At 49.5% G+C, this 20,581-nt stretch overlaps 3 protein-coding genes across 4 annotated transcripts; 2 read left to right on the forward strand and 1 right to left on the reverse strand.

Annotated features, from left to right (window-relative positions):
- Nucleotides 1–200: 200 nt before the first annotated feature.
- TMEM88B (transmembrane protein 88B) lies at nt 201–4,462 on the reverse strand. Its single transcript, XM_008503618.2, has 2 exons — nt 4,030–4,462; nt 201–752 (listed from the first exon to the last, which is right to left on the reverse strand). The coding sequence occupies exons 1-2, from the start codon at nt 4,297–4,299 to the stop codon at nt 483–485; spliced, it is 540 nt and encodes a 179-aa protein (XP_008501840.1). The 5' UTR covers nt 4,300–4,462; the 3' UTR covers nt 201–482.
- Nucleotides 4,463–7,708: 3,246 nt separating this feature from the next.
- Nucleotides 7,709–11,203, forward strand: MRPL20 (mitochondrial ribosomal protein L20). Its single transcript, XM_008503619.2, has 4 exons — nt 7,709–7,850; nt 9,008–9,118; nt 9,354–9,431; nt 10,794–11,203. Exons 1-4 carry the CDS (start codon nt 7,764–7,766, stop codon nt 10,965–10,967), a joined length of 450 nt encoding a protein of 149 aa, XP_008501841.1. The 5' UTR covers nt 7,709–7,763; the 3' UTR covers nt 10,968–11,203.
- A 611-nt stretch (nt 11,204–11,814) lies between these two features.
- CCNL2 (cyclin L2) lies at nt 11,815–20,581 on the forward strand. 2 transcript variants are annotated; one of them, XM_030463864.1, is made up of 12 exons: nt 11,815–12,150; nt 12,974–13,048; nt 13,319–13,428; nt 13,697–13,817; nt 14,695–14,759; nt 17,528–17,627; nt 17,711–17,815; nt 18,036–18,177; nt 18,650–18,767; nt 18,851–18,943; nt 19,246–19,596; nt 19,685–20,581. In XM_030463864.1, exons 1-12 carry the CDS (start codon nt 11,815–11,817, stop codon nt 19,704–19,706), a joined length of 1,638 nt encoding a protein of 545 aa, XP_030319724.1. In that variant the 3' UTR covers nt 19,707–20,581. The 2 variants fall into 2 exon arrangements, with proteins under 2 accessions (XP_030319724.1, XP_030319726.1); XM_030463866.1 differs by having other exon boundaries at nt 19,246–20,581.

A 20,581-nucleotide genomic window follows, 5' to 3' on the forward strand; every position in this document is an offset into this window, starting at 1 on the left:
GACCTACAGACACCTTTGCAAGAGGTTAAAAGCACTGGCAGTCCAACACTCAGGAAAAGCACAGCTGCTTCCTCTAGGCAAAGAGACCTCTCTGAGGCGTGCAGCAAGGGCAGCAGCTGCTCCCACCACCCTTCCATCCCAGACACATCTGCTCTGTGTTCCACAAGAGGCAGAACACATTACCGAGCCTGGAAACAGTGCTGTGCTCTGGATGCAACAGGCACTGGGAAGGGTCCCTCTTCTTTTAGGGCTGAACCTTCTCTTTACTGTGATTTGTGTTTTCTGTGTTTCCCAGCAGGCAGAATCCCAGCCACTCACAGACAAAGCTGCAGAAATTCATGGAACTCCCTTCCTCTCACAACCACTACTACACAGCCTTCATCTGCAGACCTCAGGATGGTGGCTCTGGGGGGTGATAGTGGGGAGAGACAGGGCAGGGAAAAGGGGGTGCTGGCTAAGAAAGTGCCTCTGGTGCTGCAAACTCACACCCAGGCCTTGACTTGAGTGTTCCAGCCCTTGGCACAGCTGCACAGAGCTCCCTCCTCGTACCAGCGCCACTTCACCCCCTTGTACACAGCCCTGCTGCAGGGCTGGAAGCACAGGAAGAGATGGAGCCTCCTGGCCAGGCTGCAGTAGGTAGCCATGGCCACCACAATGAGAGGGGACATGATGATGAAGCCGAGGATGATGAGGGCAGAAGAGCTGTTGTCATCCAAGATGCTCTTGCAGTAGCCAGCAGCTGAATGCAGCACCTGTGGGTAGAGTGAGACAGAGCTTGTCAGTGGTGGGGGACAGGAGGGGTGGTAGGAGAGGGGACCTTTGAGTTTATGGTGCTCTCACAGACAGACACAACCCTTTCTTCTCTCCAAGCTGAGCTCAGTAATCCTCAGGCTGCATTACATGACTGATTAGAACACGTTTTAATCAAGCTTGCAATTATTCCAGCACCACTGAGACAAGAGTGCTGGACACTGATCCTGAAGCAGGAAGCTCTCATCTTTAGTAAATCATCAGAACAGCACAGCTGAGCATTTGAGAGGCAGAAACCATGAACAGGCTTCCTGCTGCTGCATCGATGTGGGTGGCACAACACACTGGAAATCACAACAAAATAAATAAAATAAAGCAAGATGTCAGATTCTGCAGAGAGAGGTTGGTCATCCTGCAGCTACCTGCTGGCTGGGGGCTCTGCAGACTCCTGCCCTCTTTGTCACCTCTCTGTGCACACACTGTGCTCCCTCCTGCCTCCCAGCATCTCTTTGCACTGCCAAATCTGCCAGGAAACCTCATTCACCCCAGGATGCTGCAAAGCACCCAGCACACCCACTGGTCCTTGCTGAGTGGGATTTAAAGTCCCCTATTCATCCTGGCAGGAGGAGAATTGAATCAAGCCACTCAGTTCTCCATCAGCAAATGCTCCAGGCAGCCCTCATGTCCCTCAGGCTCCTTCACTTTTCAAAACATGACCCATCATTCTAAAAAAAAAAAAAGAATAAATCTGCCTAATGGGTCTGCAGTGCAGAAATGAGCCTCTGGCTACTAGGAAGGCACAAAAAGCAGCAGCCCAAAGAGAAAGGACTGCACTTGTCAAGCCATACTGCCCCGGTTCCTCTCTATGCCTATTAAAGAAAAACATTTCCAGCTCACACCAACATAGCTGCTTTCAATCCTCAGGTACTTGGCTGGACACAAAAACCTTTCCCATCTCCTCAGAGCCCTCAGCTGGAGAGCACTGGGTATGCAGAGGAGAATTGGAGGTTTTCAAGGTGAGGGTCGAGCAGGTTGAAGCTGGAAGGGTTGATTCTGGGTGGCAATCCTCAGACTTTGTCCCTGTTTGGGTCCAGTTTTGGGGGGTCCAATATTTATGACTTTCAAGGACCAGTTTCAGATCATAGGAAAAATGAACTTAGAAGCTTTACAGGCAACCTCCTCCTAAACCTGCCCCAAGCCCCCTCCTGTCTTACAGAATCTGCATCTGCTCTGCACCCATGGAGACAGACCAGACACTTCACAACAGCCCCCACTGCACTTTCTCACCAGGAGAACTGACTAGGTGATTTCTCCTGAAGACTCACTCTCCCACAGAACAGAATTCACTCTACACCCTTGCCTTTTTATATGGGAAAACCCTAACAGCCACAGACAGGCAAAGGAAACTGCTACAGCTCACAGTGAAGGGCTTCAGGACTGTTCAGGACCCCTCCTACCCACTTCTGCTCACTGTAGCCCTCCCAGAGCCTCCCTCTTTACCCTGCTGGGCATCACACACATTTCCATCCCACAGGAAAACATTTCCAGAAGGTACCAGAGCCACAGTGGGAATTTTCTAGCCCAGGCATCTTGCTGTGAATTCTGTTTCACTCCAGCAAGCAGCAGCACTTGTGCCTGCCCTGTTCCACAAAACAATTACTGTGACAGATGTCTCCCTGTTCATTAGTTTGCAGGATCAGGAAAAGCTTTTCAATAACAGCAGCTATGAGATGACAGAGATGTCATCATTTCAGGACAATAAAAACTGAAGCCAAAAATCCTCAGACCAGCAAACAGATCAGTCCTGAGAAAACAATAACAGCACAGTCCCTCTGCCAGGGAGCTCTGAGACAGGGAGCTGTGGGGTGTCAGCTGAACAACACAATGCAATGGCTTGATTGGAAGCACATTCCTAGTCAAAGCTTTAAATGCTTGTAGTCAAAATGCTGCTGTGTCCCCAGGGTTAGAGGCAGCAAGTGAGCAAACTGGGATTCCACCTACAGGATAAGCACCTTCACAGCTCCCTGGAGAAAATATCAGCAGCACTTCTAGAAGTGCAGGAGCAGCTCCCCCAGAGCCTGGTGACAGTTTCTACACCTGGGAGACAGGCACAGGAGGAGTCTCCATCCTTCGTGATGGAGTGAGACCTCCACAGCTATCTCCATGCACAGCTCCACAGAAACCAGCACAGCCTTACTGGGTTAAACTGGAGGATCTGCTCACTCACCCAGAGGTCCCAAGCATGTGTGTGGTCAGATAGCATTGCAGAGATTTCATTAAAAGGAAGGGGAAAACCTTTCTTCTTTCAATATTTCCCAGGTAAATCCATCAGTTTGAGAGGAGTTCAATCAATCATCTTCCCTCTAGTTCAGAGTTTGTGGAATAGGGACACCAACAGCATCCACATTTTGAGAAGGTACTACAGTGTGTGGGGTTTTTTCCCCAAAAAGGACTTAAAATAGCTCTTGTTGAGCTGTTCAAACATTACTGCCTGTGAGGAAACCAGGAGAAGTGCTTGTTCACAGCTTCACTAAATCAAGTGATTCTAACAGTATTTATAGAAATACACCAAAAAGAAGTATTTGAAAGTAAAACAAAATCTGGAAATCAAGAGGACAGAAGCCACCAGGAACAGCCATGCACACAGCCAGAGCCCTTCCTGACAAAGTCAGCTGGTGTGTTGGTGTGAGAAGCTGCACAGCACTTTTGGGAACACATCTGAATGTCAGACTGGCATAAGAAGGGGATTATAGACCCTGTTGGACTTTACAAGTGGTAGAATTAGTCATTAGGCAGATCAAACATGACAAACACTGTGCAGGGCTTCCTGGAATGGGAATAACAAGCACTGTCAGAGCCCACACAGGACTTGTGGGAGCTCCAGTGGAGTTCAGGTTGGCAGCTTTTGGTAGCAGAGGTCACAGAAAAAGGAGGAATATTCTGCCATTCAAATGCAAACAGCAGCTCTGTCAAGCAGGAGTGTATTCACCTGCCCTGCCTGCTTCCTGGTTTCACAGGAATACAACTTTATTGCCCAACCAAGCTTCCATTTCCTGCAAAACTGGCAGAAGGGAGGGATAAAAATGTACCTAGCTCATTTCTGTGACCACCAGCCTTGTACAGCCAAGAGCCTTGGGTCAGCAGGAACTGCCACAACCCTCCTCTTGTCAGCACAGTCTGTACACAACACCTTCCCCCATCTGGGCTGAAACAAACCCCTAGGGATGGCTCTGCTGAAGAGGTGGCTGCTAGCAGCCAAAGGCAGCAAGGATTACTTACCTGAGAGTGGCACTGGAAGCCAAAGTAAACCACCACAATGGTAGGGAGCAGCACGATGGTGAAGATAACCAACAGCAAGAGCAAATTCATCAAAAAGACCAAGGAGTTCATGGTGACTACCAGGAGGGTCCATGCCAGGCAGCACCCAGCACTGCGTGGCTCCCTGGGAAGGAGCTGGTCATCTATGTCATATGGTGGCAGGTGAGGAATCATCTGAGACTTCTCTGAGAGGTTTTCTGCTCCAAAGTCCTCAATGTCCTGGCCAGACATTCTTCAAGAAGGGTCCTAATCAACTCAAGCTCTTATCAAAAATGGCTTCTTTGCTTGTGGCAACAGGGAAGTTAACTGCAGAGGCTCTTCTTGGCTCTTCCACTCATGGAGAAGAACACTTAACCAGCGATCATAATGGAGCAAGGAGGGAAAGTCTTCTTTTGGCCACCTGCTTCCCCAGGACTTCCCCAGCACAGGCTGCTTCAGAATGTTTTCCAGTAGTGTCCCAACCTCCGTTTCAAAGCAGATGTGGTTGCTGGAACCTGGGCAATAGCTGCTGCTTTGCTTTTGAATCCCTAGCACTCCTGAACTTCTGCTTGTTCTTCCCAGGATTAAGATCCCAAGAGATCCCAAACATTTGCTGTCTTAGCTGTCTTAGGCTGCTTGGTTCCAGAGAGCTCCTGGGTTTAGTATCCTCCTCCACCTTTGAGCACTGCTGTTTGCTGACACTGAGCTTAGGCACTTCCAGGCAGTTCTTTGGCTTCCAAGCATCTCTTCATGCTCCTCACCCTGTCCCCAGCCAAATGCTCCTTCCCAGCTCCCATACAAACGCAGTGATGGGTGAAGATGATGAACAGCAGCAGTGTGTCCCCCCTCTGCCTTGCTGGAGTCCTTGCCCACACCTTGCAGGGCTGGAGCAGAGCGTGGTGTGGCTGTTCAGCTGCCTGCAGTCACTGGCAGTGTCTCCCTTCCCCAGCTGGCTCTCAGAGCTCTGCAAGGCTGCTCTGTTTACACAGGTTCTGAAGCTGTGCTCAGGGCTGGCCAATCCTTTACATCCCTCTCCCTGCTGAGAGGGATGTAAAGGGGCTGAGCAGTGGCTCCCTGAACACTGATGCCTTTTCAGTTTTCATTATTCTGCCTTTGATTCATTTTCTACAAGTTATCTCTAGATTAAAAAAACAAAACCAACACAAAACCTCAGAGAAATTTCCAATAATCACTCTATGCCTCAGAAATCTCCTGTTCCCTGCAGTCATCCCTGTTAGTGTGTGCAGAACATATTGATATTTCTGTAGTGAAGGCACAGAAATTACCAGTTATTTCCCTTGCCCCTTATGATCAGTATTACTTCAGAATTTCAGTGATACCTGCACATTTATTGATCCTTTAGAGACATCCATATACACATCAGCATGGCACTGCAGGGGGGAGAAAACTTCCTTAGCTCCAGAGGAAACTGTGTCCTGCCAGAAAGCCCAGCTCCCCTCTGGCAGGAGTCAGGGATGCTGAGGAGTCCTGTGTTCCACATGATCCTGGTTTCCTCAGAAAACCCTGCCCTGAGAAGAAGGCTATCAGGAAAACAAGGTTCATGCAATGCTCAGTGTAAAATGATTTGATAGTGCAGGTGGGTGCTAGCTTCCCTCCAGCCAATGCTTTTGGGGGAAACTGGACATTTTGGTGCCCATTCCCCCACTGGTGTTGGTGTTTTACTCACTGATCTGCTCCCTGGCAGGAGCAACATGCCCAGCAGAATGAAGGCTGAGACACCTTTCTCCAGGGACTTGGACAGTCCTGATCATGAAGTGTTTTCTGGTGGCCCCTTAGAAGAGCTCTACCAGATGCTAAATGTCTCAACAAATTTCTCCTTTAAATCAGTGATAAATTCATTTACCACAGCTCTGCCCTGCAAATCACAAAAAACCCAACCAACCAAAAAAACCCCAGAAAACTGTGTCCCAAATATGAAGGTGTTCTTCTGCTTCTTCATTTTTGAATGCCAAGCACTGAAATCTTTGTGAAAGGTGTACCTTGTAACTAATAACTAACTGTACTAACTAATCCAAACGTTTAATAGTGATTTCAAAAGCACTGCAGCTGACAGATCAGTTTTGGCTCTAACAACACAGTAACCCCCGAGGCAGCAGCTCAGTTTGGACAGTCACTGTCCTGGGAGAGGGGGAACAAACTATGACATCTTTTTTTCAGTAATTAATGCACGAGAGAAACAGATATTGAAAAATACAGAAGCAGTCAGCAGAGAATGAAATTCTATTCTAATTCTCATCCCAATTCTAACCCCAATTCCAGTTCTAACTCCCACTCTAATTCCAATTCCAATTCCAATTCTTCTACCAAGCAAGTGAACTTCATGTCCAACAAACCCCAGTGATGGAAAGAGAGATTCCCCCAGCTTCTAACTCTGTGAAATTTCCCCATCCTGAACAAACACCTGCACAGAAATGGGAAAGATGACTCGATGCAAGTTACGGAGTGTTCCTGACAGGAGCATCACTGCTTTGAGACGCAGAAATCAACCAGAGAACTCATTACTTCTCTGCCTGCAGACACACTTGGTGCTAAGAATCATTTCCCAGCAGTCTGTGATGGCAGCACCATCTCCTGGTGGGACCTTGCGTTTTACAGCTTGGGATCAGCTTCTTCCCAGGACAGGGTTTGTCAGAGCCCGGCCAGGCTGCCTCACCGGAGGGTTTGCCGGACATGTTGCTGTGGTGCTGGGGACATGGGGCAGTGGTGGCCTCGGTGCTGCTGGCAGAAACGTTGTACCTGATGCTCTTCAACCTTTTCCAACCCCACAATTCCCACCGCCCCAAAGCCATGCGGAGCAAAAGAGCCGGGGTCGGGGCCCTCCTCCTGACCCCTTCCCCTCCTACACCCCTTTCCCCCCACATCCCCTTCTACACCCCCCTATGTACCCTCTCCCCTCCTATATCCCCTGTCCCCCTATATTCCTTCTCCCTCCTCCATATCCCCTCTCCCCCCACCTACATCCCCCTCTCCCCCTCCTTTATCCCCTCTTACCCTCCTATATCCCTTCTCCCCCCTCCTATATCCCCTCTCCCCGACCCATATCCCCCTTTCCCCTCCTATATCCCCTCTCCCCCTCCTACATCCCCTCTCCCCCTCCTATATCCCCTTTCCCCCTTCCTATATCCCTTCTTCCCCTCCTATATCCCTTCTCCCTCCTCCATATCCCTTCTCCCCCCTCCTATATCCCCTCTCCCCCTCCTATATCCCCTCTCCCCCTCCTATATCCCTTCTCCCCCCTCCTATATCCCCTCTCTCCCCTCCTATATCCCCTCTCCCCCTCCTATATCCCCTCTCCCCCTCCTATATCCCCTCTCTCCCCTCCTATATCCCCTCTCCCCCCTCCTATATCCCCTCTCTCCCCTCCTATATCCCTTTCCCCCCTCCTATATTCCTTCTCCCCCCTCCTACATCCCCTTCTCCCCCCTCCTACATTCCCTCTCCCCCTCCTATAACCCCTCTCTCCCCTCCTATATCCCCTCTCCCCGACCCATATCCTCCTTTCCCCTCCTATACCCCCTCTCTTCCCTCCTATATCCCCTCTCTCCCCTCCTATATCCCCTCTCCCCCTCCTGTATCCCTCTCCATCTCCCTCTCCCCTCCGTATCCCTCTCTCCCCGCCCCATTCCCCTCTCCCCGCCCCGTTCCCCTCTCCCCGCCCCGGAAGGTTCCGCTGGGTCCGGTTTGGTGCTGCGGGGATGGTTCTGCTGAGCGCTCGGTGTTGGCTGCGCAGCCGCTTGACCGATCGGTTCTGGAGGGTGCAGGAGGTGCTTAAATATGCGCGGGTGAGTGTCCCCGAACCCCCCGGTTCCGGTCCTGCAGAACACGGACGCGGTTCCGGGCGGAGGCCGAGGAGCGGGTGTGGGGGGTGTGGGATCCCCTTCCCCGTGAGTGTCGGCGATAGGCTGGGGGCAGCACCCTAAAATAATCAGAAAAAAGGGAAAAGCCGGCGATCGTGTTGGAAAGAAGAGGAGGAGGACGGGAGGAGCTGTAGGGGAGTGCAGGTCGGGGGTTCTGTTGGGTTTTTTTCTTTACCTGAGCAAAGAATCAGGAAAAAAATAAACAAAAGCAAAGTGAGCCTCACTCCCCAAGTGCGATTCGGAAGGTGGAAGGGAGCTGTGGTTCCTAGGCTGGGCAAGAACCTTCTTCAAGGGCACCTCGTGCTCCAGGACTTGGGGTGGAAAATGTTGACACTGGGGTGCCCAGGAAACCAGCAGGGATTATTCCCTCTGATTCCCCTCCTATTCCCCTCTGATTCCCCTCCTATTCCCCTCTGATTCTCCTCCTATCCCCCTCTTATCCCCCTCTTATTCCCCTCTGATTCCCCTCCTATTCCCCTCCTATCCCCCTCTTATCCCCCTCTTATTCCCCTCTTATTCCCCTCTGATTCCCCTCCAATTCCCCTCCTATTCCCCTCCTATTCCCCTCTTATTCCCCTCTTATTCCTCTCTGATTCCTCTCATTCCCCTCTTATTCCCCTCTGATTCCCCTCCTATTCCCCTCTTATTCCCCTCTGATTCCTCTCTGATTCCTCTGCCTGTGCAGCTGCTGTTCCCTGCCTCACCTTGGGGTGATGTTGGTTGTGGCCCCAGTGATCTGATCTCTGTTTCCAAGGTTTCTGACATACCCGAGGGGTTGGGACTGACAAAACTGAAAGGGATGAGAAGAAATCTGTGAGTTTGGGGTTGGCTGAGAACACTGAAAATAGTTTTAATGGGACCACAGCCTGAAATGAGCTCTGGCTTCAGCTCCCTCTCGCTGGACTGAATCCTTTCAGCTTCAGGGCTATAAACCAGGAATATTTGCTTTGTGTGAAGGTTTCACTGGTGTTTGGGAAGCATTTTTTGATCCTTCACACAAACAAGCATATTTAAGTATGACCCAGAGGGTTTCTCAGCCCCAAAGACCACTGAAGCAAGGTGATTTGTGGGGTTTTTCTCAGCATTTTCGTGGAAGGAAGAACCGGTGCTACAAGCTGGCAGTGAGGAGTGTGAGGAGAGCTCTGGTGAAGTCCACGAAGGCCAGGAGAGAGAAGAAGAGATTCCTCCGAGGGGTAAGGAGCCAAAAGCAAACACTAACTGGGAGAGGAGCAGAGCTGAAGGAGCCTTTGTGTTTCTTGGGGTGGTGTCTCAATGGATCTGTAGCTGTGAGTGAAAAACAAGACTCTGGAGTCAGCAGAGTCCCTCTGTGTGACAGCTCACACCTGGGTGTGTTTGCACATCAGTGTCAGGAGCTTTTACTTTTAAAGATGTTTGTCATCCCAAATGCTGGTTTTCTTACACTTTCAGCTCTGGGTCACTCGGATTGAAGCAGCTTCTCTTGAACATGGTTTGAAATACCCTTCTTTCATCAGCAACCTGCTCAAGGTGAGAGTGGTGCTTGAGGAGTTACTTTGGAACCAGAAACTGGAGAAAATGTCTGATAAGAGTTCTTCTGAAGTGCCAGCCCAATTTCTTAAAACCCTGAACTCCTTTTGAGTCGATGTAGTCTGACAAAACATCTCAGAGGTTTGCTGGCTGCTGTCAGGATGCAGCTGCAAGGAGCTGAGGGCTTTGGAGAGCACAGGAGGGTCTGGAAAACTTCTTGTCAGACTGAGCTTGTGCCAGCACTCTCTGCCTTCCTGGCTGTAGCCATGAAAGGACTTCTGCTTATGAGTTTCACTCACTTCAGGAACTAAGTTCTGCCCTAAACCTGTATTTTGTCCTTAAATGCATAATCCCCTTTTACCCTGGTGAGCACTGCTGCTCTGCACCTTGTTCTGAACCCAGAACTCCAAGAATTGGGACTGTGAAATGCTTTTTGCACTGGTTGCTGCTGTGGGCATGAAGTGGCAGCTGCCTTTACTTCAAAAAGTTCTAAAATGCAAAGTTTGGGTTAGCAAAACCAACCCTCAGAAGTCTCTGCTCTGCCCATGCAGAGTTGGTGCCATTGTCCCTTGGTCTGGAACATCCTGGGGAACTGGATTTAATTCCTTGGTGCCAGCACTGTAGAATTAAAACCTGTTTATCTTGGCTGGGGAGGTAATAACAAGGTGATGTTCTGCTGCTTGAAGGGGAAGTTCACAGAAATGCACAGCAGGTTTTGAAACGTTCCATCTGCTGTTCAAATAAAGAGGTGACTTCCCAGGCTTCCTTTGAAGTGATGAGCTTCTGAAATTCATGCAGCCCCTCTCCTCATCACTCTTGTGACACTGCAACCCACAGAACCAGGCACTGCCTAAAAGCTAGCTCACTTTTCTCTCTTCCTCTTTATTTTTCCCCTCAAGATGCCTCCTGTCCCTTTGATTCCTGTCTCAGAGCAATGTTCTTAGTTAAAAGATCCAAAAGAAGCCAAGTGATTGAAGTAATCCCTCCCTTTTAGAGTGTGCAGTGAGCTGTGCCCTGCCCAGCCTTGCTCAGAGTCTCTGCCCCTGCAGGATTGCTTTCTCTGCTCCAGGGCACATTTTAAGATCCCAAGCAGCTTCTGGCACAAGTAAACTTTAATAATGTCCAAGAACTGGGACAAAGCTGGAACGTGTGGAGCTTCTTCAGCTCTTGGTTTCTATCAGACTTGGAGAAAAGTCAGCAAAGAGACTTTACACAGTTCCTGAGGCCTCCTCCTGGCTGGCACTTGTCCCAAGAGTCCACACTGTAGGAAAGAGGGAGTTTGCCTGAAGCCCCGGGGTAATCACAGAGAATTGTTGTGCTCTTCCTAAGGATGACACAACCAACAGTTTTTCTTGCTTTCAGTCCCAGGTGGAGCTGAACAGGAAGATGATTGCTGACCTGGCTATTTATGAGCCCAAGACATTCAAGTCCCTGGCTGCCTTGGCGCAGAGGAGGAGACAGGAGGGCTTCCTGGCTGCCCTGGGGGATGGCAAAGAGCCCGAGGGGATATTCTCCCGGATCGTTCGGCACTACTGAGGTGAAGCCCTGCAGATCCCTGCAGATCCCTGCTGCCTCCTGGAACTTGTCCCGGGAAGTCCTCCTGTTCCCTGCCTGCTGCTGGAGTCCTGGCTGGGGAACAGAACCCTCCAGGGAGGCTTCGTCCCCTCGAGTGGAGGGGCTGAAACGGGTGGAGATGAGAAGCTGAGTTCGAGGTCAGCGTACAGAGTGCCCGTACACCTCCTGTGCTGCCAATAAAACCTTGATTGCTTTTTGGGTTTTTTTTTTGGTGACTGCTACGGGAAATCCAACTGGAGAGGTGACTGGTGGTGCTGACCTGCCCCGCCGGGAGGGCTTCCCGGGCTTGGGGACATGGCAGCGGCGGTGGGAAGGGGGCTGTGGCTGTCCCTGTCCCTTCCTCTGTCCCTGCCCCTATCCCTGTCCCTTTCTCTGCCCCTATCCCTGCTCCCTGCCCCTATCCCAGTCCCTATTCCTGTCCCTGCTCCCTGCCCCTATCCCAGTCCCTATCCCTATCCCTTTCTCTGCCCCTATCCCAGTCCCTATCCCTTCCCCTATCCCTGCTCCCTGTCCCCGTTCCTGTCCCTGTCCCGGGGGTCCCTGAGGGAGATGGCGCACACCGGAAGTGCCGGCGCACACCGGAAGTGCCTCGCGCAGCGGAAGCCCCGCCCCCTCCGCCGCGTTCGAATTCCGAACGGGTGCGTCACTCTCGGCCCCCGCGGGACGGCGTCTGACGTCACAGCCGCCGGGCCAATCGGCGGCCGCCTCTCCGCGGCGCTCCACCAATAGGCGTCGGGCGGAGGGGCGGGGCCGGGGCTGCGGCCGGGCGGGGCAGGAGCGGGGCCCGGGCAGGCGGCGGCTGCACAAGATGGCGGCGGGGCCGGGCAGCGCGGCGGCCGTGGCGGCGGTGGGAGGCGGCAGCGGCGGCGGCGGCCCGGGCGGGCCTCAGGCTGCCGGTGCGGCGGCGTTGGGGCCCGTGCCGACGGGCAGCGGAGCTCCGGCGGCGGGTCCCGGGGCGGTGCTGATCGGGGACCGGCTGTACTCGGGGGTGCTGATCACCCTGGAGAACTGCCTGCTGCCCGAGCACACGCTGCGCTTCACCCCTTCCATGAGCAGCGGGCTCGACCCGGACACCGAAACCCAGCTGCGGGTCACCGGCTGCGAGCTCATCCAGGCGGCCGGCATCCTGCTTCGCCTCCCGCAGGTAGGGCCGGGCTGCGGCCTGCCCGGGAGGCCTCGGGGCCTGGGGGCCGGGGTCTGCGCTTCCCGGCCCGGAGGAGCTGTGTTGTGCCGCCGGGAAGGGGGCCTGGCAGCCGGGGAGCCGCGGGGCTGCGCTTCTTGTCGGTTCTGGGGAAGGGAGAACCGCCGGGGCCTTCTGGCCGGGGCTGCGGCCTTCCCGTCCGGCCGGGGCAGGGAGCGGGTGATGTAACCAGGCCGGGCCGGGCAGGGCGGGCGCTCCCGCAGCGCTTCGGAAGGGAAGGTCGGGGCCTGCGGGGAGAAGGAGCTGTGGGGCTCCTTGGTGTGGCACTGACCTGGGCAGCGGGGTGTTTCTTGGGGAGCGCCGGTCCCGGGCTCTTGGGGTGTAAAACTTGCCAGGTTCCTGCGCTGCCGAGGCTGAGTTGCTCGGATTGCTGTTAGGATTATAGAAAAGCCATGCTGTGGTTATCTTCCTCTTAACTTCCACGCCGAAAAAGTGGTTTTTATCGCGTGCTGTGGTTACTTGTAGTGTTACTGGGTTCCAGTGTTTGTGTGGGGGTTTTTTTCCATACTTATTTAATGTGGAGCACTTTCTTCCATACATCTACAAGTTTACCATTTAATGTATGTCTGTGACCTGAGTGTAGGGCCTGTAGTGTTCATTCTGAGCAGCTGAACTGGTTACTGATGGTTTTGTTAGAGACTGCTGAACTTACCCTTAGCTGGTCCTCTGGGTTTTAAATCCACTGGAACCAGGTGGTTTCTCTCTGGGCTGGCAGCTGTTGTGTTAGTGCCTGTAGGGTCATCTCTGGTCTGGGTTTGTTCTCCAGGTGGCCATGGCTACAGGACAGGTGCTGTTCCAGAGGTTTTTTTATACCAAGTCTTTCGTGAAGCATTCCATGGAGGTAAGAAATGTTAAAATGCTTTTATGGCTGCAAATAGCATTTAATGTTTGATCTGCCTCAGCAAACTCTCAGCATACACATCCCAGAGTGCTGGCAGCTCCCCTCCAGCTGCTCCTTGCTGATCCACAGCAGTTATGGTCAAGTTTTGTCACTCTTTTGGGGGGTGTTTCTCTGTTTTACCCCCGTTTTGTCTCGTTACCCTCCTCAAGCTGTTTGAGGTGCTGAGTTCCTGCAGCAGAGCAGCAGTGTGTGTCCCTGCTTCTGTTCCAGCACGTGTCCATGGCCTGTGTTCACCTGGCTTCCAAGATCGAGGAGGCTCCCAGGCGCATCCGGGACGTGATCAACGTGTTCCACCGCCTCAGGCACCTCCGGGAGAGAAAGTGAGTGTGTCCTTCCCAGCACCACAGAAACACCTCACATATCCCCATGATTAAACCTCCTGCTCTGCTGGCACTGCCCTTCCCTGCTCGTCCTGATGGAGGAGAGAAGGGAGTTGATGGGTTTTGTTCAGTAAACAGCTTTGGGGGTTGCTTTACTCCTGGTGATGTCTCTTACTTGACACAGATGCAGGTTAAGCTGCAGGTGCTCAGATATGTTAAACATTTGAGGCCAAAGTTGTGATCTTCAGAATCTGTATTTGTTTTGCAGAAAACCTGTGCCTCTCATACTGGATCAAGAATATGTCAACTTGAAGAATCAAATTATTAAGGCAGAAAGAAGAGTGTTAAAGGAGTTGGGATTTTGTGTCCATGTAAAGCATCCCCACAAGGTTTGTTAAATTTATCATCATTGTTCCCTGTGCTGTGAATGCTTTCAGATCACTGAGCTGTACAGTGAGAAGGACTTGCCTAGAAATGAGCTAATTCTCAGTGTTTAAACACCACATGTCAGACTAGGTTGGTACTTGGAAGATGGAACTACTGCAGATGTTTGGGTTGGTGCTTTGGTACCATTGTGCCTCAAGTAGCTCTCTGGTAGGAGCAGCTCCTGCTTCTCTGCCAGCACAACCTGGGGTCTTGCTCTTCCTTCCTCTCAAAACTTCTGCTGCCTTGTGGTACTTCTAACCCTGCTTGACTCTCAGAACTCCCTGATGTTACCAGCACCCCAGAGGACAATGGTGTTTGGTTGTTCATTGTGCTATTAGAGTAGCTTTTTATCTGCATCCTTGTTTTCCTTTCAAGCCTAAGGAAAAAACCAAACCAGACTAGACCTGGCTCACCCATTGCTGCACAACACAGCACAGCACAACACCCTAGAGCTGTTCTCCTCAAGTCCTGTTCCACTTCTGCCACTGCTCATTGCAGCTAGCAATGTTTTTTCTCCCAAGTGCCAGCTAAAAGGACTCGTGAGTTGGGTAGGAGAACAGACCTAGCTTGAAAACAGTTGAAGAGGAGCCCTCTAGATGAGTAGCATGAGGACTGAGCCCAGAAGATGGAGAGCTAGGAAGGTCAGAGCTGGCTGAGTGTGTCATCTCATCCCTGTGGTGAGCAGCAGCTGTGTGGATTAACACTGGGGGTGTTGCAGGTTCTCTCTTGGAGTGGTTTAGAACTTGGAAGAGAGTGACAGACACCTGATGGATGTCCCTCTGAGGTAGAGAGGTGGCTCTCCAGGTGCTGGTTAATAACTCCATAACCCATATCTTCCAGATAATCGTTATGTACCTTCAGGTATTAGAGTGTGAACGTAACCAACACCTGGTCCAGACCTCATGGTAAGTTGATTTTCTTTGTTACAAGAGACCAGCAGGGGCAGTAGCAGAAATATGTCACTTGAGAGAGCCTGGGCAGCAGTGCTCAGAAATGGTTGTGGGCACACCAGACAGCTGCAGTGTTTCTTGGTGTGCCCCAAACTGCCACCACCCAAATGTTGATGGGCCTCTTAAGTCAGAGGCACTGTTTTAATGGTAAGGTAGCTTTCCACCCTGACTTCTCACTTCCCTCCTCTCTGCTTTCACTTTTCAGCTGAAGGGAAAATGTTGAGTGGGTTACAGAGTTTTCTTGGGGTGTTGTTTTGGCTCTCCAGAGAAAATTTTGTGTAGTTCAAAGTCTGTTATGGGAAATGGTTTTTCCCAGGGCTTGAACTTGATCACAGGTGTATCAAAACCTCAGAACAGATCAATTTATCTGTATGGATAATGCAAGATGTCAGCTCCCAAGACTGGATAAACCCAAATGTTTTCATGTTTACCAAGAAACGTCCTCTGCTTGGTCACCCTCACTTCAGTAAAGATTTGCCTGGGGATGGGAAGCTCATGTAAAATTCCAGGTCTTAACCTTAAAAAAACCAGCTCATGCTTCTGAACAGAAATGCTTTTTAACAATGCTGTGGTTTAAAAACCTTTAGTGAATCCAAAGATCATATTTCTGCTGACTGAACTGTCTGGTACTGTGACCTGTGTGTAGAGAACCAGTTTTGACTTTTCTTTTCTGTACTCTTTTAATCAAAGGGTAGCCTCTGAGGGTAAGTGACTAAGACTTCTCCTCTGCTGCCCAAGCCCTGTGGTGCAGGGATAGCTGCTGTCTTCAGTCAAACCAAAGCAGGCTCTTCAAAGAGAAGGCTGACTCTAGACAGGTGGTATATACACCATAGTATAGTAACTGGCCAACTGCTTCTTGTGCTTATTCTACTTTCTGACTTTTGTTTTTTTACTGTGCATTTTGACTGTTGTATATTCTAGTTACCTGCTTGTTGACATCATGAAATATATTCTTAATGTTATGCTTCTAGAACTGTTAAAGATTGTGGATTCCTGTCCAGTAAGAGTAAATTAAGGTGGGGTTTGAGTCTTAATGGGACAATTTAACACAACAAGAGCTGAAATCTAGTTTTCATTTGTAAATGATTTAGAAGAACAGTAGATATGTGGAGCTTGGAATCAAATCTAGTGCTTGGGACTTAGAGAAACTTCCCAGCACCATTGCATGGAGTCCTCAAGTGTGAGTTATGGACTGCTCAGTACCAGTGCTCTGCTTGTTACAGAAGGAGGGGTAAGTGATGAGGAGAGAAATAACCCCAGCTGAGAAATGGTTCCAGTGTTAAAATAACATCTGTGTGCACTGATGCTTGGTGCTTCCAGTACCTGAGAACTGGTGGATATCCACTATGATTGCTTTTTGAAATGTGCATTTTTACAGCAATACTTTTTTTGTTGTTTTTTCTTACATATTGTGACAAGAATTCATTTCCTCCTCTGTCTCTTTCGGAGCCCACAGGGAAAAATCCAGAGCCCAAACTTGGAAGCAGGTTCCAATGTGACAAGTGAGAAAAAGGCTTTAAGATTTCCAGACATTTGCAGTACCACTTGTGTTTACCACTGTTTTACCAAAAGGTTTGTGCTGGCTTTGTAGTGGAATCAGAAAAGCAGGTTTTGGAGTTCTTTCTCCCAGAAGCAAGAGCTGGTGTTTGGCATTGCCTCTCTGGGTGAGTGGGAGTTTGGTACCCTTGGGGTTCAAGTTCCTCATGTGTGTCCTGTGCAAACTGGTTACAAGTGCCTGTGGGCTCTGGATGGGTGTCCTGGGAGTCAGTGAATCCTTGTGTCCTGGGTACCCACCTGGTTAATTACTGCTACCAGAAAGTGTATTCTTTTGAGGACTTTCATTGTGTCTGGTTGACACACCTGCTCAAAAAAACCAGATTGATTTTTTAAGCATATCAGCTGACAGATTCAGAGGAAGTTACTTTGTATATTTAAGATTTAGAGTAATGTTTAAGTGTACTGACTGGAATATATGCAATATTTTGCAGTTTTCTCATTCTGTGAATGTTCATTTTAAGCAACCTTACTGAAATGGGACAGTTTGGAAACCGTGTTTCATGTGCCAGAGAGGAGATCTGCCTGAATACTGAGTGTTCTCCTGAACTGATGCTCCCAAACACCCTGATTTCTTCTGTGGCTGCTTTTTGCATCAAAAGGAATTCTTCTCTGGATGGAAAATCATGCTTCTGAAGGAAAAGACACCCTTTGAGTTGGCACTGGAAGCTTTGTGCATGTGGAAGTGGATTGGATTTTCATGGGAGAACTGCTACAGGAGCTGCAGCTTTCAGCAAACCATCTGGGTTGACCCCTATTGCAGAGAAACACATGAACCTTAAATCTATAACTGAGTATTCAGATCATATTGTATGTTGTCTTGGTGAAAAGGAACTCGTCTGTTGCATGAGAGCAGGCCAGCAGGGATCCAGAAGGAGAAGTGGAGTTAAAATTGGTTCTCTTTTCACAACTGAATTTTCAGCAGTCAGTCAAACTTAATTTGTGGCACACATCCCCCCCCTTGAGGGATTGATTCTTTTTATTTTTACCTTTAGTAAAATTATTCAACTTTTCTTTAAATTTGCAGGAGTAAATCTAGTAACTGAATGCAGAAAGAAATAGTCCTTATAGAACTAAAACCAAAATAGCTCCCCCCCCCAAAAAAAAGAAAAAGAAACCCCAAAGATCTGTGCAGTGCTGTGCAACTTTGCTGCTCTCCTGTCTTTCAGGAATTACATGAATGATAGCCTGAGAACAGATGTCTTTGTCAGATTCCAGCCAGAAAGCATTGCCTGTGCATGCATTTACCTTGCAGCCAGGACACTGGAGGTGAGCAGACATTTGTATTCATTTCAAGCTTGTGAGGTCTTTTGTAAGAGAAGCAGAGACCTGAGCATCTCCTCCCTTTGCAGATTCCACTTCCTAACCGTCCTCACTGGTTTTTGCTCTTTGGAGCAACAGAGGAAGAGATTCAAGAAATCTGCATAAAAATTTTGCAGCTCTATACTCGGAAAAAGGTTTGTTTCTTGTTCATTATTGGGAAACCTCCTTAGAGGCAGCCCCTTAAAACAGGAGCTGGAAAAGTTTGATCCTGTTTGGAGCAATCTGCAAGCCTGGTACATCAGGTGGAACAGGATTCCCCCTGGGTCTCCAGGTTTTATTCTTTCCCCTGGAAGTGAGTAAGCAGAAAGTCTCATTTACAGAGTTCTGTCATAATGAGTGCTCCTTTGTTCACAGGTTGATTTGGCTGATCTGGAAAGTAAAATAGAAAAGAAGAAATTAGCTATTGAAGAGGCAAAAGCCCAAGCTAAAGGTCTAGTACCTGAGGGAGTCCCAAGTTTGGACAACACATCAGGATTTTCCCCCATACCAAAAAATGGTAAGTGGTGGGTAACTTGTTTTTAATAACTCTTTCTCATCTGAAATGAACACTTAACCCTTTTGGGTTGTATTTACAGTGTGGTTTGGTCTTTTTTAAGCAGGCTTCTAGCAGCTATTCACGTGGCAGTGTTTGCACAGCATTTTGACTTTGGAATTTCTTGAAACAGCTAAAGGCTAAAAACAGATTAATCTGAAATTAAGAGCTGTTTAAATTTAAATGGTCCAGGGAGTAGTTTTCATGTGGTTTTGGCAAAAACTCAAACTAATAACTTGCAATTGGCATTATTAAGGCATGCATATGATTAACTTCTGCTTTCTGTGGGTGTTGTGTGTGCCTGCCTGTGTGCACATGGACACAAACTGCACCTGCCCTGCACTGGTGCTTCCAGAGACAATGGAAGAGGTGAGGGAGAGGCTCCAGTCCTCCTCCCCTGCTTTCAAAATAAGGTGACAAAAGCTTTTGCTTCCAGAGTCTCCAAAAGAGGTGAAAGGAAACAAACCTTCACCACTCCCTGTCCAGGCGATGAAGAACGCTAAAAGGAAAACAGAGGGAGCAAAAAGAACAAGTTCAAACAGCCCAGTGAATGGGTAAGGCTTTCAGAATAAAGCATGTTTTTTCCCCTCTGTTGCTACTTCAAGCAAAATAACTCCCTGGGTTTTGTCTCTCACAGTGTTCAGAAAGGGAGAGAGAGCAGAAGTCGAAGTGGCAGCAGAGATCAGAGTTACTCCAGATCTCCCTCCAGATCAGCATCCCCCAAGCACAGGTCTGTACTGCTGGGAAAGAAGGGTGTGCAGGGAGAAGCTCCCAGAGTCCAAGTTCTACAGTAGCCAGAGGTGATGGTGTCTGGGACACGGGACTGGTTTCCATGGGGAACCTTGGAATACAGAACCAAGAGCCTGATTTCCAGCTGTGCTTGCACACCCGGGCTCTACAAGCAAGAAGCATTTGTCTGTATGGAGCTTAGACTGCTGAGAGGGGCAACACACACTACATTTAGACTGCACTAGTGCAGAGTAATTCCAGTTAATATTGAGGAAATGATGTTTTCTCCCCTTTTTCCTCTAGGAAAAGTGAGAGCTACTCCACGTCGAGTGGTTCCAAGTCCCACAGCCGCTCCAGGAGCCGCAGCGACTCTCCTCCCAGGCAGTTCAACCACAGCTCCAGCTACAAAACTTCCAAGGTGAGAAGTTACAAGAAATCAAAGGACTACAAATACTCCACACACAAACCCCGTAAGTCCCGCAGCAGGAGCTCATCCCGGTCCAGGAGCCGATCCCGGGAACGCTCCGACCACTCTGGGAAGTACAAGAAGAAAAGTCACTACTACAGGAACCACCGCCACGAGCGCTCCCGCTCCTACGAGCGGGCAGGGCACCGCTATGAGAGAGACCATCCTGGCCACAGCAGGCACAGGAGGTGAATAAAGGAAAAAAATAACCCCAAATGGTTGTTTTTTCCCCTTGGGATTTAAGCAGTGGAGTTCTTCTTCCCCGTTTTGGTCTAGGTTTGTAAAGCACCCAGCTTGAGTCGTGTCTGTTCTGCTGGGAGTTCTGTACTTGCCCTCTGGAATCCAAAGGAAGGATGCTGATGGGACATGGGACTGGAGCTTGTCTTGGTGACTGGGCTGCAGCACCACCTCACCTGCTGCAGAGTGGGGCCCTGGGTGCTCCTGTGCCTGCTCTGCAGTGGTGGGTGTGGGGTGAGTTCTGCAGGCAGGAGCTGTGTGGGTGCTGTGCTCAGCAGGCCTGCCCTGGGGAGCCAGGAGGCACGAGCCAGGTGATCAAAACCATTGGAGTGGCTCCGTGCTGACAGAGCTGTCTTTTCATACTGACTCAATTATGTTGTACAAATGTAAGGTGACTTTTTGGTTTGGTTTTTTTGTTTGTTTTTAGAACTGTTGCCTATATTAGGTTATATATGTGTATATATATTTTGCAGTGTTACAGTACAGTATGAGAATATGGCCTTATTAGCCTTTACACTTTACCCCTAATGTAAATAAGCATTTGTTTAATACAGCTGGAAGATATATACAGAAAACTCAAAACTTGAATTCTATCGAAAGACTTGTGTAGAAATTTCTGATAAATGTGAAAGTATTTAGCTCTGTGTACTGAGAGTAGTATATTTTTATCTGTGCAATGCTGTGTGCAGGCCACCAGCTCATAAGACATTTCCTATATATTCATTTTCAGTTGTTTGGAATTCTTTACTCAGGATCTTTGACACTGAAGAATTAGTAGTTTGTCAATCTGCATGCTTGTTGGAGAACACAGCATTGAAAAAAAAAACAAAAAAAGCAAAAAACAACCCCACAGCCCAGTAGTATCAGTTCTAGTGGTATATCTGAGCTGTTACTCTCATGCTCCCTAATTTCATTAAAGTATTTGATTTTCTATTA

This window comes from Calypte anna, chromosome 21 (genome assembly GCF_003957555.1).
Source record: "Calypte anna isolate BGI_N300 chromosome 21, bCalAnn1_v1.p, whole genome shotgun sequence".
In the NCBI taxonomy this organism is placed as follows: domain Eukaryota; kingdom Metazoa; phylum Chordata; class Aves; order Apodiformes; family Trochilidae; genus Calypte; species Calypte anna.

Excerpts from the sequence above, each read along its gene's own strand:
- TMEM88B (XM_008503618.2), bottom strand. The coding sequence starts at position 4,299 with ATGTCTGGCCAGGACATTGAGGACTTTGGAGCAGAAAACCTCTCAGAG. Across the intron at positions 753-4,029 it reads GCTTCCAGTGCCACTCTCAG|GTGCTGCATTCAGCTGCTGG; the intron begins GTAAGTAATCCT and ends CTCTACCCACAG.
- MRPL20 (XM_008503619.2), top strand. The coding sequence starts at position 7,764 with ATGGTTCTGCTGAGCGCTCGGTGTTGGCTGCGCAGCCGCTTGACCGAT. Across the intron at positions 9,119-9,353 it reads AGAAGAGATTCCTCCGAGGG|CTCTGGGTCACTCGGATTGA; the intron begins GTAAGGAGCCAA and ends TTACACTTTCAG. Across the intron at positions 9,432-10,793 it reads TCATCAGCAACCTGCTCAAG|TCCCAGGTGGAGCTGAACAG; the intron begins GTGAGAGTGGTG and ends TCTTGCTTTCAG.
- CCNL2 (XM_030463864.1), top strand. The coding sequence starts at position 11,815 with ATGGCGGCGGGGCCGGGCAGCGCGGCGGCCGTGGCGGCGGTGGGAGGC. Across the intron at positions 18,944-19,245 it reads TCAGCATCCCCCAAGCACAG|GAAAAGTGAGAGCTACTCCA; the intron begins GTCTGTACTGCT and ends TTTTTCCTCTAG. Across the intron at positions 19,597-19,684 it reads GGCCACAGCAGGCACAGGAG|GTTTGTAAAGCACCCAGCTT; the intron begins GTGAATAAAGGA and ends GTTTTGGTCTAG.